The 15707-nt window shown below is 38.2% G+C and overlaps 1 protein-coding gene and 1 long non-coding RNA gene across 4 annotated transcripts; both read right to left on the bottom strand.

The window, feature by feature from the left end:
* Window positions 1-6290: 6290 nt before the first annotated feature.
* On the bottom strand, window positions 6291-7660 carry LOC131240051 (uncharacterized). Its single transcript, XR_009168589.1, has 3 exons — window positions 7433-7660; window positions 6791-7332; window positions 6291-6569 (listed from the first exon to the last, which is right to left on the bottom strand). It is a non-coding gene; the product is annotated as an uncharacterized LOC131240051 (long non-coding RNA).
* A 25-nt stretch (window positions 7661-7685) lies between these two features.
* On the bottom strand, window positions 7686-9184 carry LOC131240050 (uncharacterized). 3 transcript variants are annotated; one of them, XR_009168587.1, is made up of 3 exons: window positions 8961-9184; window positions 8281-8475; window positions 7686-7880 (listed from the first exon to the last, which is right to left on the bottom strand). XR_009168587.1 is itself a non-coding variant. In XM_058238061.1 (2 exons), the coding sequence occupies exons 1-2, from the start codon at window positions 8536-8538 to the stop codon at window positions 7783-7785; spliced, it is 342 nt and encodes a 113-aa protein (XP_058094044.1). In that variant the 5' UTR covers window positions 8539-8903; the 3' UTR covers window positions 7686-7782. The 3 variants fall into 3 exon arrangements, 1 of the variants encoding a protein (XP_058094044.1); XR_009168588.1 differs by having other exon boundaries at window positions 7686-7875; window positions 8295-8475; XM_058238061.1 differs by lacking the exon at window positions 8961-9184 and having other exon boundaries at window positions 8295-8903.
* Window positions 9185-15707: the final 6523 nt, after the last annotated feature.

The raw sequence follows: 15707 nt of genomic DNA, 5'->3' as shown, positions 1-15707 counted from the left end.
GATTTGGATATATCTCATTTTTGGTCTCATATTGTAAAATTATCTGTAAAAATATATGGACGGCATAGATGACACACATACATCATGGTGGGGGCCACAGAGCACCGTCCATGGGCCATTGGTTGGTGTCAGGGGAGTAGTCAATCCGTTCCCAAGCGTATTGAGTAAATCCTATGGGGCCCACCATGATTTATTCATTTTATCCACTCCATCCATCCATTTTAAGATATAATTTTATTACATAAGCTAAAAAATGAAGCCTATAAAAATCTGAAGTGGACCACATCATAGGAAATAGTATGAACTGAACGTCTACCATTGAAAATTTTTGGGAGGCCACTGAAGTTTTGGATCAAGTTGATATTTTAGTTTTCCCTTCATCCATGTATTTGTGATCTATTGAACAGGTTGGATGACAAATAAAAATCACTATAGGTCATAGGAAGATTTCAACGATGGAAATCATTATTCCCACTGTTTCTTGTGGTATGGTCCACTTGAACTTTGGATATGCTTTAATTCTGGGCTCAACCACTAAAATGATCTGGAAAATTGGATTGACAGTGTGGATAAACCAAATACATTCACTGTGTTATTGCTAACTGGATACAGCAGGGTAGGATGCAATGTGCGTTGAAACCCTTTCGGGGGTCACAAAAGTTTCGGATCAATATGAAATTTGCTTTTCCTGTTCATCCAAGTATTTGGTCCACACCACATGAAATGGTGTTGATTGAATATCCAACATTAAAAACTTCTTGTGATTGAGCCAAAGTATGAGGCAGATTCAAAGTTCGAGTGGACCCCATCACAAAAAACAGTGGGGATTGAATGCCTACCGTTAAAACCTTACTTTGGGCCGTAAAAGTTTTCAACCAAGCTAATATATATGTTTTCCCTTATTCCATGTCTGTATTAACTTATAAATAGGTTGGATCTCAAATAAACATCGCGACGGGCCCTAAAAAGGTTTCAATAGTGGGTGTCACTATCCCACTCTTTTCTATGGTCGGTCCACTTGAACTTTGGATTTGCCCTGTCAGTCAGATGCACCATTCCATGGTGAGCCACGAGCTCAAAAATAAAGTCAATCCATGACTTGGGTGGGCCACACCACATACTATAGTTGAGAGGGTTACCCTCCCATTAAAACATTCATAATCATTTATTGGGCCCACCTAGATGTGGTTCATAGATCCAACCCATTCATTATGTGTGTCCCACTTGGATGAGGAGTCAGACCAAGTTTCATACACATCCAAAGCTCATGTGGGCCCCACCAAATGCTTTTATATATATTTTAGGGATGTCTTCACATAGTTTTAGATGCTATGGCCCACCTAAGTTTCATATATGACTGATTTTTGGACTTAAAGGGGACACATCAAATGCATGATGTTGATGTTCTACACACATCATGGTGGGGCGCACACAGATTAACCTCATGGGAAGTTCCCATGAGGTGACCTTATAGTACCATTTCACTATTTTAGGTAACTCCTTTATGGGTGTTACTCTAACCATGTAGAGCCCACTTTGATATATTTGATGTATATCGACACCGTCCATATATTTTTCCATCATATTTTAGGATGTGATTTCAAAACATCAGAACTAAATAATCTTAAGTGGGCCATACCAATCAAAACAATATGACGAATAACCATTAAAAACCTTTTGAAGGCCATAAAAGTTTTGGATCAATTTAATCTTTGTAGTTTACCTTCATTTAAATTTTCTTTACATTATCAACAAGTTGGATTGCAAATAAACATTATTAAAACCTTACGATGCGCTCTTTATAATTTTTAATGGCGAGGTACTATATTATCATTCTTTCCAGTGGTGTGGTCCACTTAAGATTTAAATATACACATTTTTTTATACCCGGCCCAAAAATGGGTTGGAGAAACGTATGGACGGCAAGGATATACAACACATCATCAAAATCTCACTTTTGTTACCTAACTTTTCAATTTTTCTTGTCAAAATATAAAATTTAGTTTTTTTAAAAAAAATATATATTTTTTACAATTTGATAATTTTTTCACAATTTTGTTTATTTTTTAAAATTTTCTTTTTCAAAATATCATTTTTTTAATCGAAATCTCACTTTTGTTATCTAACTTTTCAATTTTTTTGTCAAAATACAAAATCTAGTTTTCTTTTTTAAAAAATATATATTTTTTACAATTTGTCAATTTTTTCACAATTTTGTTTAATTTCTTAAATTTTCTTTTTTAAAATATCATTTTTTTAAATCTCACTTTTGTTATATATAACTTTTTTAATTTTTCTTGTCAAAATACAAAATCTAGTTTTCTTTTTTAAAAAATATATATTTTTTCAATTTGTCAAAATTTTCACAATTTTGTTTAATTTTTAAACTTTTCTTTTTCAAAATATTATTTTTTTATCGAAATCTTTTTTTTTTTTCAAAATTTAAATTTTTCTTAAACATTGTTAATTAATTTTCTAAGCTTCTTAACTATTTTCTTTTTCGAAATTCACAGTTATTTTGAGTAAGTTAATTGAGCATTAGAGACGGTCCTTGACGGTCTCTATTAAAGACGGTCTTTGACAGGGTTGTATGACGGCTAAGGACCGTCTCTATTAGAGATGGTCTTTGACAGTCTCAGATTGCAAGTAAAAGACGGCCAATGACTGTCTCTATTGCAAATAGCCAACGACCGTCTCAGATGACCACATATAAGACAGTCAAGGACCCTCTCTAATGCGGACGGCCAATGACCGTCTTAGATGACCCATATAAGACGGTCAATGACCGTCTTAAATGATTTGTGGACAATCAAATTTTTGAGACAATATTAAGGACGGTCAGGGGCCGTCTAAAATTTTAGAGACAGTTTATGACCGTCTCTAAAGCGTCGTTAAACTAAGCAATTTTAGAGACGGTCCAGAACCGTCTCTAAATCTGTCATTTTTTTCCATTTTTCACGTAGTGAATGGGCTGTTTCCTTCTAATAAATGCTCTTCCAATGGAGATCCTTTAGCCAATGTTTTTCCGTTTGGGTCATAAACGCACTCGACCATGCAAAGATAATTGTTTATTTTAAGAAAAAAAGGATGTCGTTTACGAGCCAAAGACTTTCCCATGAAGTTCCTCTACTAGGAACTCAGGTTTTTTTGAGTTCAATTCAGGACATGAAGCCAAAAATGAACCATTTCGAGAGCTCAAGTGGGCCAAAAACGTAATAATTGAAAGTCCACAGTTGAAATATTCATGGCCACAAAAGTTTTGAGTCATGCTAATATTTTTTATTTCAGTTCATCCTAGTTGGAATGAAGTTATTAAGGGTACGGATGTCTTGTAAACATCACTGTCGAACCCAGGTAGATTTTAATGGTAGGAATTTCCCTAACTACATTTTCTTTTAGTACGGCCCACTTGAGCTTTGGATATTGTTCTTTTTTGACATCATGTCCTGAAATGAACTCAAAAAATGAATGGAAGGAGAGAATTTCTCACAAACATCACAGTGGACCCCACCTGGGTTCAGGAACTTCCGAAAAAATGTACGTGGAGTTTACCGGTAGGTGCCCAAAGGAAGCGGATTGCGTACTGAGTAAACTCTGTAGGGTCCACCATGATTTATGTATTTTATCCAGTTTGTCCATCTATTTTATAAGATAATTTTAGGGCCTTAGCTCGGAACCTAAGCATATAAAAGGTTAAAATCGACCACACCAAAGGAAACAGTGTGAATTAAATTTATATTATTGAAAAATTCTTGGGGGCCACGGAAGTTTTGGATCAAGATTTTATATATCTATATATATATATATATATATACCTTCATTCATGTTTTTTGATCCATTGAACAGTTTGGATGAAAAATAAACTTCACTGTGGGGCCTGGAAAGGTTTCAACAGTGGAAATCATTATTTCCACTATTTCCTATGGTATGATCCACTTGAGATTTTTATAAGCTTCAATTTTGGGCTCAACGCCTAAAATTAGATAGAAAAACAGATGGAAGGTGTGGATAAATCACATAAATTCACAGTGGGCCCAACTGAATTTTCTTAGCATGACAATCCGATTTCATGGCCGAGTGCGCACGGTGGAAACGGAGAAAGAACCGATAACGGATATAACAGAGTAGCATTTATACCCAGGGAACATGCCATTGGTATCCAAGCAATGGCGTTTTGCCACATCACTTGAGTAGCGTTTTCGCTACCGAAGCGTTCAGTATCCAATCCGCTCCCTGAGATGACAGGTCCTACTATCATTGATGAGCCATGCAGTAAATATTTATGGCTGTCAATGTAGTGAGATATCACTAAGGCATGTGGGCCCAGATTAACATAACAAGGCCTCAATTTATTGTTGTGGCCCACCTCAGAAATAATGAGGCAGGTGCCATCTACCAAGCTTGTGTGATGTCCAGGCCCTTAATTTCAGACCCACAAAATAGGGGCCCCTGATTCACAGGTCTCATCCACTCCCTCTGTAAGAAGTGGCCCATCGAAGTTCATAGGTTCAAAACCCTTTTATTAGGTCATAGGTTCAAAACCCTATTATAGGTCAGGGGCCCCTATTTTGTGGCTCTCTGTGCTTGCAGAAGTGGCCCATTGGTTTATCCTTACAGAAGTGGCTCTCTGTGCTTACAGAAGTGGCCCATTGCTTTAACCTTACAGATGTGGCTCTCTGTGCTATAGGTCATAGGTACAAAACTCTTTTATTAATTTCTTCTAACAAACGTACTTAAGCAAGTTGGATTATAATCTTACCGAGGCATGACTACATCACCAAAGGTGGCCCACACCATATCAAAACAAATAAATTGCCTGAAAGAAAGTTTAACCGTGAATTTAATTTGCATGTATGGGCCCACTCAAAAAGAAATTTATTATTATTATTATTGTTATGCGTATGTACAAAATCCTAGCCGAAGATCTCCACTACAACACTTATCCGTCGGTAATCTCAGTTGAGAATTTAGGAATATCCTTATGACTTGTAGTAGGATCTGAATCCTATTACATGTTACCAAATAAGGAGATCCCTCCTACGCCACTCTTCTTCTTGATTATAAATAACAGTGTCTCTAATGGTGCATGTACAATTTCTAGCCTAAAACCATTTACTCAATGTTAGATTCAGATTTTCTTTTTGACTTAGGCATCGGAGGGTCCTTTGCACTAACAAGAGTCTCTTTTGCCGGTTTCTTGTACAGGTACGCAACGCTATAAGGCTAATTAGATTTCTACATTAACAATTATTATTTTTTTAATTTTATTTAAGGTGATCTCACGTACGTGCTTCAAGTTTTCATGTGTTGTAACAGGTGGATGGGGGCCTTGTCTATGACCACTTTTGGAGATTGACAGACCTTGTCTATTACCACTTTTGGAGGCTTTTTTAAAGAGATAATGCCGTATACAAAACCCGGTGGGCCCCACACACAATATTAAAGGAATTTTATGGTATGTGTACCATTCCCATTTGTTACCTTTGGTGCGGCACACTTGAGCTCAGGGTCGCATATGATGGAATGATTAGATTCCGTGAACACATCACGGTGGGCCCCACAAATAGAATTGCAGGTTAAGCTAGGAAGCTTTGTGGTGGACCCGGCCTTAATGGTTTATGAGATCCGAGACGTGACGTTTTTTTTTACAGGTTTGCCCACACCTATTGCAATAAGATATCTGGGGATTGTATCTGTTGAATCTGGTTTTCTTCTAAATAATCCAAACCGTTTATTTGATAGGGCTCCCTATCTATGGTGTATTATCAAATAAACTTTTAGATTGAATATTTTAAGCCTTTTATCACATAAAGGTTACCATCACTTCAAGAAAAGGGGGCTTTAGCCTCAGTTCAAAACTGTGGCTAAAAAGGTTAAAAACTAAGGCTAAAGCCTTTAGCCTCAGTTTTGCCTCAATTATCCAAACCGAGGTTGAAACCCCCGTGGCTAAAGGCTTTAGCCTCAATTTTAGCAACCGAGGCTAAAATGACTTTTATAGCCTCAGTTCTTCAAGTGAGGCTAAAAGAACCTTTCTACCTTCAGTTTTCTCAAAATGAGGCTAAATCAAAATTTTAGCCTCCATTGTTTCCAACTGAGACTAAATTCAAATTTTAGCCTCAATTGCCTCCAACCGAAGCTAAATCTATTTTTAACCTCGGTTCTCAACAACCGAGGCTAAAGCCTTTAGCCACAGAAGTTGTAATCTCAGTTTAGATAACTAAGGCAAAATTGAGACTAAAGATAGATTTAGCCTTTGTTGGCATCAACTGAGGCTAAAATCAATTTTTAACATCATTTATCAATAATCAAGGCTAAATCTAGTTTTCATCAACAAAAGCTAACAATATTATAATCAACCAATGATTAAACTTGTGCATGTTTCACCCATTTAACATCCATCAAGACAACAATCAACAAAACAATTAATGTTAAAGTTTTCAAAATAAACAAACTACCACATAGCCTTCCACATGAACTGTTTCAGTATGGTCCCCTTCCACGTGACTATTTTCTCTCGGATTGGAGCATCACAGCCAAAGAAGCATCATTTCCATGAGTTACCATCAATCCTGTAAAAAGGAAAACAGAAAACATTTACATATGTAGCTAGTTTCCTAATAAAATACTTTACCATGGAAAGCATTTACATATGTTAATGGTTTGCACAAATGTATACCCTAAATGCTGCATGCTTCCACATATCATATTTACATTTATTTTTTACTGTACAGTAATTGGTTATGCAAAAGATGTAAATCTCTCAAATTTCTTGCAAATGATATTAGAATACCTGGGGATCTGATCTCAGAATTGTTTGCAGAAATAAATGATAATCAGGCGTATATCCAACCTGTATTAAGGTAGAAAGCATTGCTATCATGTGAATACATAAAGACATGAAGGTGTATAATGAAAATGAGTAAGAGACTGTGCAGGATATAGTCTCAAAGAAAAAGAAAGCAACAGTGAGGACAAGATACAATAAACAATTGTGATAATGGCAAATAACAAAATTTAGGTTGTGTGCAAGACTAGATGGAGAGTAGAGATAAACACAACAGAAAATTGATAATTATACCTGAAATTTAGCAACAGTGTCAGGAGTACAAAGGATGCCTTGTGGAGATTCAGCTGCAAGCTCTGCTACACATAATGTTACAGGCTCCAATCTTCCAATAGCATTCACAAATGATGCTATCATCAGTATAGTCATTCATAACACTGACCTCATGGCTTTGGGACTCTCACGAGAATTCGACTTCTGCATGGTTGGAAATTGAGGCAGTGTTTGTGCTTAAGACCAATTGCTCTTGCAACTCATTAGTCCCATACCTGCATTCATACGATGATTACTAACAGAAACTGGACTGAGAATACATATAAGAACAGGTACCCTAATAAAGAAAGAAATTGCACATCAGATCCAAAGTACCTTTGATTTTGTTCCGAGCTGCCATAGGACCAGAGAAGCAGGAAGAGCATTCCCATTTTAAGTACACAACTAGAAGCAAGCTTTCTGATACTCAAAAGATATCATGGTCTGGTTTCCACGTGGAAAGTGCATAAATGATCCGCCCCTTCCACCCCTGAAGCATCCACTGGCTATCTTCATCGATGACGAAATCCTTATGGTAGCAGCTCCTCACCCTATCCCTCGCTTTCCCCACTCCATCCACAAAAAGTATAGGGTATTTCGAAGTACCATAGAGCAATGTATGCTAGAATATGCCGGGATGGAGCTCTGCACATATAAGAAAGCACCATGTACTCTAACACTCCCTCTCAAGCTGATGCATGGATATCATATATGCCAGGCTTGCCGATAATGTGCTTGAAGTGGTGAGATGATGATGCCTTGGTGAAAATGTCCACATACTGATCTTTGGAACAAACAAATGTAGTATGTAGAACTTTAGCTGTCAGCTTCTCTCAAACAAAGTGACAATGAAGTTCTATATGTTTGGTTCATTCATGGAAAATGAGAATAGAGGCAATATATATGGCTGCTTAATTTTCACAATGAAGTTGAATTTATCTTTGTTGAAAAGAGAAAAAGGACACTATCTTCATCAAATGGAGAAGTTGGCAGTGAAGAGCAATTAAAGTCACCAAGGTTTGGCTTTGTACATATGGCATTGTTATTAATTAACATCACAGATTGCAGAAAAAGCTAACTCATGCATGTCTCTTTGGACAGTCGACACTTTAAAAATAGTAATAATCAGCTTTAGATCTAAAAACCAAGCATATAAAAAGACATTACTAAGTAGAGAAGCATACTTTGAAAACAGAACCTGTTGATGCAGTTATCTTTGTTTTCTGCAAGGGATGCTTGTACGAACTCAAGCCCAGGGATAAAGCTTCCTTATATCTTGGCAATATGTCAACTTCATAATTCTGAGCAGAAATGCCTGCATGAACTGAATTTTTTATGTCATCATTCATACTGTCGGTTATCTTTTCTTCGGATATTTTCTGCATCCAAGGGAGATGGTGCTTCTCAAACAAGAGAATATCAAAGCAGATAACATAGTACATGAAGTGCAATAAATGCAAATGTCAGCTGATACTGGCAGTATAACTAATAAAACCACCAGAGCACATGGAAAAAAGGATCATGGCATCCAGCCAAGACATGGCCTGGTTGTCACGACTCAGCCAAGTTGACTCAGTGTCAAAGGTCACCAATATGAATCGCCTATGTAACCAGCAACTTGTATATAAGATGGCTGAGATTATGTGATGGGGGAGAAGTTTGCCAATCCTAATCCCAAATGAAAAACCCCAATTCCAATCCCAATCCCAAAAGAAATACCCTAATTCCAATCTAAATCCCAATCATAAACGAAAAACCAAATTCCAAACCCAAAAGGAAAAACCCTGATTCCAATCCCAAATTGAAAACACTAAGTCCAATCCCCACTACAAGCATATAAACAAGATGAAGAAAAAAAAATTACCTTCCAGGGTAGAAACCCTATTTGTTAGATGTTGAGGTATGGTTGGATCTCCGTCACGATGCGGCTGATGCGCCGCTGGGTTGCGGTAGAACGTCGCTGGCCAATGTAAGAGGGAGAGGAAGAGGGAGAGAGATTGATCAAAGAGAGAAGGGAAGAGTCGATCAAGAGAGAGGGTTTGGGGGGTTTTCGAAGGGTCGAAGTACAAACGCTGGCTAATGCTGGTACAAAAGAATTTGGTCAGCTCCTAGCTGAGCATGATAGAGAAAATACTCATCAATGTATTAACAGTAAGGTTCTAAAAGGCGATTATACGAGTGAAGCACTCAGCTGCTGCAAGGGAATGGAAACGAACCTGTTATTTGGGAGATTCTTCAAGGGAAGCACTCAGCCTAACCAGTCAGTTCTAACCTACAAAACAAATCTTAGCCATTAGCCATTGTTCCAGGTTCCACGAAATCAGATACAGCATTAAGTAACAATTTTTGAATTGCAAACATCCAATTTAATCAAGATGAAATAACAAAGAGAAATAATGTAATGAGAAAGTGCAGTATCATGTTTGGACCAGATATCTGTGCAGATGATCATGATAAGCACAAACAAATACTTGTGTACAAATAAACAAAAGAACTACAACATGAATAAAAGACAATTATGGCTATTGTTGCTCCATCTAATAGAAGTCAGATGATCATAATAAGCACAAACGATATGGCATGACCACATGCAGACAACTCTGGTTTAATCTGGCTACTACCAAAATAAAGACAAAAGCTCTCATCTCTCTTTGTTTGAAGTAGGTCTAAAAGAAACTCCCTATATTAAAAATTGGCAGCAACAATAATTAAATGATATAGTACAGGAACACTGAAATAATGAATAAAGTCACAGAAAGGAATGCTGTGATGAGAAGAAAATTTTAACAAGAGAACTATATTTTCATTTATTCAATAAACAACTTCTTCATTGTTAAGTATATGAATTACAAGGTAATGGGTGCCCCCAAAAAAAGGGGCATCAATTGCAAATGCAATGAACGCATGGTATTTTGGATTAAATAGTGGTTTTGGAGTGTGACTTGCAAGGGGGCTGGAACAATTTTCCCCAAATTGTTTGTATCAGTTCCCTATTGGTTGGTTCCGGTCTTTATTAGCCTGGTGACTCGTTTCACAACAAAACAGGACTTGTCCAAATTGGTTCCCTATTGGTCGCTCTCAGTTTGTATCAGCCTAGTGATTTGCTTCAGTCTGGGATGAAACTAGAATAACTCGGATGACTCATCCACTACAAAATTAAATTTTCAAAAAAAAATGGAATCACCACAACAAAAATAAATTGCCATCATCTTTCCTTAAAATAATAATAATAATAATAATAATAATAAATAAATAAATAAATAAATAAGCTGATCGACACTGCTTTAGGTTTTGTTTGAATGCACAAGAGAATTAAATTGCAAACATTCTTTTGAAAAGATTTTTGTTATTTAAAAAATCAATGTTTCCAATATTCACCGTGGAAAAGTAGTTATAAAGTTGCAGCTATGTTTCTATCAAGTCCAACTTCAAAGTAACATATTTGCATTTTGGAGCTCAAATCATGAACTTGAATGTTAAGTAGATTACAACTTGACTTTTTCCACTTTATTATCAAATTAAGAACTGCATCCAAACACACCCCTAAGGATTAACAGCTGACCTTAACAGTCTATACCATATAACACAACTAATTTGGGCAGTCTCAAATCAATTGGAAGTTCACGACAAGTGATCGCTAGACAATTAACTGAATTATCAGGCAATCTGAACCCCAGGAAACATGTCAATCATTCGGACCAAGTAGATAACGGACACTTCAAAATGTTCCTCAACATCTCTTTAAACAACAAACCAATCAATTTCACTATTTTTTTCTTGGTTTTCAGCTCATTCCTACATTGTCTACCGAATTTAACTCATAATGTGGTAAGCAATGCGTACTAAGATATCTATTGAAGGAATAACCAGAACAGATTCTATACTTACTGTGTAACAAGAAGCACATCGATGGTGGACGGATCAATCTCATCAAAGTAAGGCAAAGCAGCCATTCCCAAGTAAGTTGGATGTATTCCACAATCAAACTACAAATCAAGAAAACACAAACTGTGTCAAAATCTAATGCATGTAAGTAAAAAGAGAGAGAGAGAGAGAGAGAGAGAGAGAGAGAGAGAGAGAGAGAGGCAGAATTTTCTATTTAACAACAAATCCAGAACCTCCATGTCATGGGGCCCATGGTTCAGTGATCCATACCATTGATTTGCCACAAGGAATGACAAGGGCACCCGTGGAAATAAGATGTAGAGGAAAAGAAAGGCCATCCCCAATGTGAAAGTGGTGAAATTGGAGAGGATTTCATGGTGAGGGAGGCCAACAGGGAGATCTGAAACAATCCCAATGGCAGCAGCCATAATAAGAAGGAACGACACCCACCAACAAGATTTTTGGGCTCTTAGCACAAACACAGTGCGACCCGCTTGATGAACAACACAAATGCAAGATTGTACTTTCATCTCGCAAGAGCACTTTGGGGATGTATCACCCATCCACCAAAGGGCACGGCCATACCAACGATCCAAATCACCGTAATGTGGACCCCAGATGCTAACTATACACTAAAAAATATAAAATTAGAAAAAGAAAAACCCTAAGTAGATGTTGATGCACTCGATATGGAGATCGGAGTTGCCGCTGTACATGTCGATGGGGTACATGCCATGCTCGTCGCAGATAATCTCCCATAAGGCCCTGATCTGATTACCACATTGCCCTCCCTAGATGTGGAGGATCTCTCTCATCTTCTCGAGATAACAGAGGCAGAAGGAAAACAGGGGCTGACAACCGAGAAGAGAGAGAGAGAGAGAGAGAGAGAGAGAGAGAGAGAGTGAGGGAGTGCGAGCAGAGAGGGAGAGGCAGAGAGAGTCCGGGGCGGGGAGAGGCGTACAACGGAGAGGGAGAGCTTTTATAACTGGGCTTACAGGAAATAACGAAAACGCAAGGTCGAAAGTACCCTTGCTACTTTCTCAGTATAACAGCACGTGCTTGGGGCGATATTGGCCTCAGTTTTCCATAACCGAGGCAAAAAAAAAAGGCTCCAACGAGCTCTTTAGGGCCGATCATGACATGGCATCTACTCCATCCATCTCCTATGATGATTATTTTAAAATGGGATCCAAAATAGTAGGCAGATTCAACACTCCAATGGGCCATAATGCATAGATCAGTAATAATGAGACCATTTACCTTTGAAATCTTACTGTGGCCCACCGTGATGAGTTCGGTAGCCTCAAAAAGGCTCCAACGAGCTCTTTAGGGCCGATCATGACATGGCATCTACTCCATCCATCTCCTATGATGATTATTTTAAAATGGGATCCAAAATAGTAGGCAGATTCAACACTCCAATGGGCCATAATGCATAGATCAGTAATAATGAGACCATTTACCTTTGAAATCTTACTGTGGCCCACCGTGATGAGTTCGGTAGCCTCAAGAAGGCTTCAATGATAGAATGAGGCAAAAGGGCAAACTTTTAGCCTCGGTTGCTCACCAACCGAGGCAAAAGGGCAGAATTTTAGCCTCGGTTGCTCACCAACTGAGGCAAAAGAGCAAACTTTTAGCCTCAGTTTTCAATAACCAAGACAAAAGGGTAGACTTTTGGCCTCAGTTTTCAATAACCATGGCAAAAAGGTAGGCTTTTGGTCTCAGTTTTCAATAACCAAGGCAAAAAGGTAGGCTTTTGGCCTCAGTTTTCAATAACCGAGGTAAAATGACAGACTTTTGGCCTCAGTTGCTCACCAAACGAGGCAAATGGGTAGACTTTTGGCCTCAGTTTCTCACCAACCAAGGCAAAAGGGCAGACTTTTAGCCTCAGTTTCTCAACAACCGAGGCAAAAAGGCAGACTTTTAGACTCAGTTACTCACCAACTGAGGTAAAATGGTAGACTTTTGGCCTCAATTTCTCACCAACTGAGACAAAAGGGCAGACTTTTGGCCTCAATTTCTCATCAACCGAGACAAAAGGGCAGACTTTTGGCCTCAGTTCTCAACAACCGAGGCAAAAGGGTAGACTTTTGGCCTCAGTTCTCAACAACCGAGGCAAAAGGGTAGACTTTTAGTCTCAGTTGCTCACCAACCGAGGCAAAATGGCAGACTTTTGGCCTCAGTTGCTCACCAATCGAGGTAAAAGGGTAGACTTTTGGCCTCAGTTCTCAACAACCGAGGCAAAAGGCAGACTTTTAGCCTCAGTTGCTCACCAACCGAGGCAAAAGGGCAGACTTTTGACCTCAATTGCTCACTAACCGAGGTAAAAGGTAGACTTTTGGCCTCAGTTCTCAACAACCGAGGCAAAAGGGCAAACTTTTAGCCTTAGTTTCTCACCAACTGAGGCAATAAGGCAGAGTTTTGGCCTCAGTTTCTCATCAACCGAGGCAACAAGTGAATTTTTAACCTCAGTTCCTTTACAACCGAGGCTAAAAACCACATTTAGCCTCCTTTTTTTGAATTGAGGCTAAAAAATTGAGGCTAAAGGCCTACTTTCTTGTAGTGCATGGCCAACCATATATAAAGCAATAGAGCTAATTTACAAAGGGTTGAAGTAATACAATTTAAAAACATTATTTACCATGGCCCACAGTGATGTTTTTATTTTATATCCACGCCGTCCATCTGTTTTTTCCAGATAATTTTAGGAATGAGCCCCAAAATGAAGTTTATATGAAGCTCAAGTGGACCACACCACGGGTAACAGTGGGGATAATGACACCCAACTATGAAACCTTCCTCGGGTCCACTTAACGTTTATTTTCCATCCAACCCCTTGATAAGGTCACGCAGACCTGGATAAAGGGAACATATGAATACCAGCTTTATCCAAAACATTTGTGGCCTCCTAGAAGGTTTTTATGATAAGGCTTCAATCACCACTCTTTCCTATGGCGTGGTCTACTTGAGCTTTTGATCACCTGCTTCATTTTTGGCTCATGCTCTAAAATAAGCTAGCAAAACGGATGGAGAGCATGGATAAAACACATACATCAAGGTGGGGACTACAGCGCCCAACACGTCCTAGATGGGTGTAAATGGGTGGTGGATGGATCACCACCCAATACCATTTGGGTGGTGTACACGGGTAAAAGCCACGTCTACTAAGTGATATAATGATAGTGACGCAGGATGAACCTGATGACGTGGATCACTGTCTTACCACTTACTATTTATGAACTCTCATGATGTCGAACACTTTTTACATTGGGCACCGAAGCTTAAGAGTTATAATCAAACCAAAACTTACAATTTATATTTATGGTAAAAACAAAATTAAAATAGTCAGTATGATGGTATTTTGCAAATTCAGGGTGAACAATCTGACATAGTGGGGTTGGGTAGCTAAAGTACCCCGTTCTACCCCAAAATCATATACGGTACATGGAATAACACATTTCAGATACACCTGATTTAAGATCCGACGGTCTGGATCACTTTGTCGTTGACCAGGCTTTTTCTGATACATGATGACCATGAAACTGACCGCAACCCACTCTACACCATATAGCCATTTGATTAGTTTTTTTTTAAAAAAAAAACCGTGTGACTATGTACTTTTCTAAGCTAAATACTAGATCAAATCCCATCTGATCAAAGAAGTGGACCATTTATGATCTTGATCAACGCCTAATATTCAACGATTCTAACCTGCAATTGTTGGACACTAGTTCGTTGAAATACGACTACATGATATGTTTTCATTTTTAACCATCCAATAAATGTTCACCAATCCAATAGCCATATTATTAAATTAAATAAGAGAAATTTTTTGTCCATGATACATCCAAACTTGAAATCATAATTTGGACAGTTTAATTTGACTTATATGCCACATATGCAATTTCTAAATACCTGCATATCATCCATTACATTATGCCAGAGTATTCAAGATTCCCATTTGCTGTTGTCACTCATTACTACTACTTTCAATCATGTCCAAAAAATATTCTTTTATTTTTAATCCATGTCCGGGTCTTATGGTTCTTGTTTGTACGGCATCACGTGTGGTTAGGTTCATCTGCATGCTCTCTGGAGTACATAGCTTAGGTGGACCGTACTATACTATATCATCCATGAAATTAGGGTTGATGAGGTGGGCCATGTTCATCCACCTCAAAAGGGAAACTAAAACTAGGAGGTGGACTCTGGAGCTTTTATTTACTTTGAATGCACATGGTAGATGATACCATAAATAGTGCTAGAGACCCAGATATTATCTAGTGGGTCAATGTACTGAAGTCTTCCCATGCACCTAGTTGTATTTGGATGTGTTCTTCATCCACATTGCCCATCTTGAACGTCCATTTTGTCTGGAGATCTTTTCATAGGCTGATTAGATGATCCAAACCATTCAGTCAGTTGCATGCCAAAGTGAATGGACAGGATCGTTCATAAAAGATAGGTCATTCTCGGATGTTTAGATCTAGTTGGTGTGTTCTTGCACAATAAGGGACCCAACAGACGGTTCAGATTGGGGAGATACATCCAAGTGCTTGGATGGGAAGATTTACATACACCAAGAGACTATTTGGGAGTCGATTTGGAACCCCTGAGATGGAACCCCTGGATTTGAAATCCTCTTGTTGCGTTTGGCAACCTTTATTCAGAATCTCTTGTAATCCAAATGTAGCCATGTTTAGTATATTTAATGGGCTTGAATTTA

This window comes from Magnolia sinica, chromosome 3 (assembly GCF_029962835.1).
Source record: "Magnolia sinica isolate HGM2019 chromosome 3, MsV1, whole genome shotgun sequence".
NCBI lineage: Eukaryota > Viridiplantae > Streptophyta > Magnoliopsida > Magnoliales > Magnoliaceae > Magnolia > Magnolia sinica.
The sequence above is the reverse complement of the archived record's forward strand: the minus strand, read 5'-3'. Positions and strand labels throughout refer to the sequence as shown.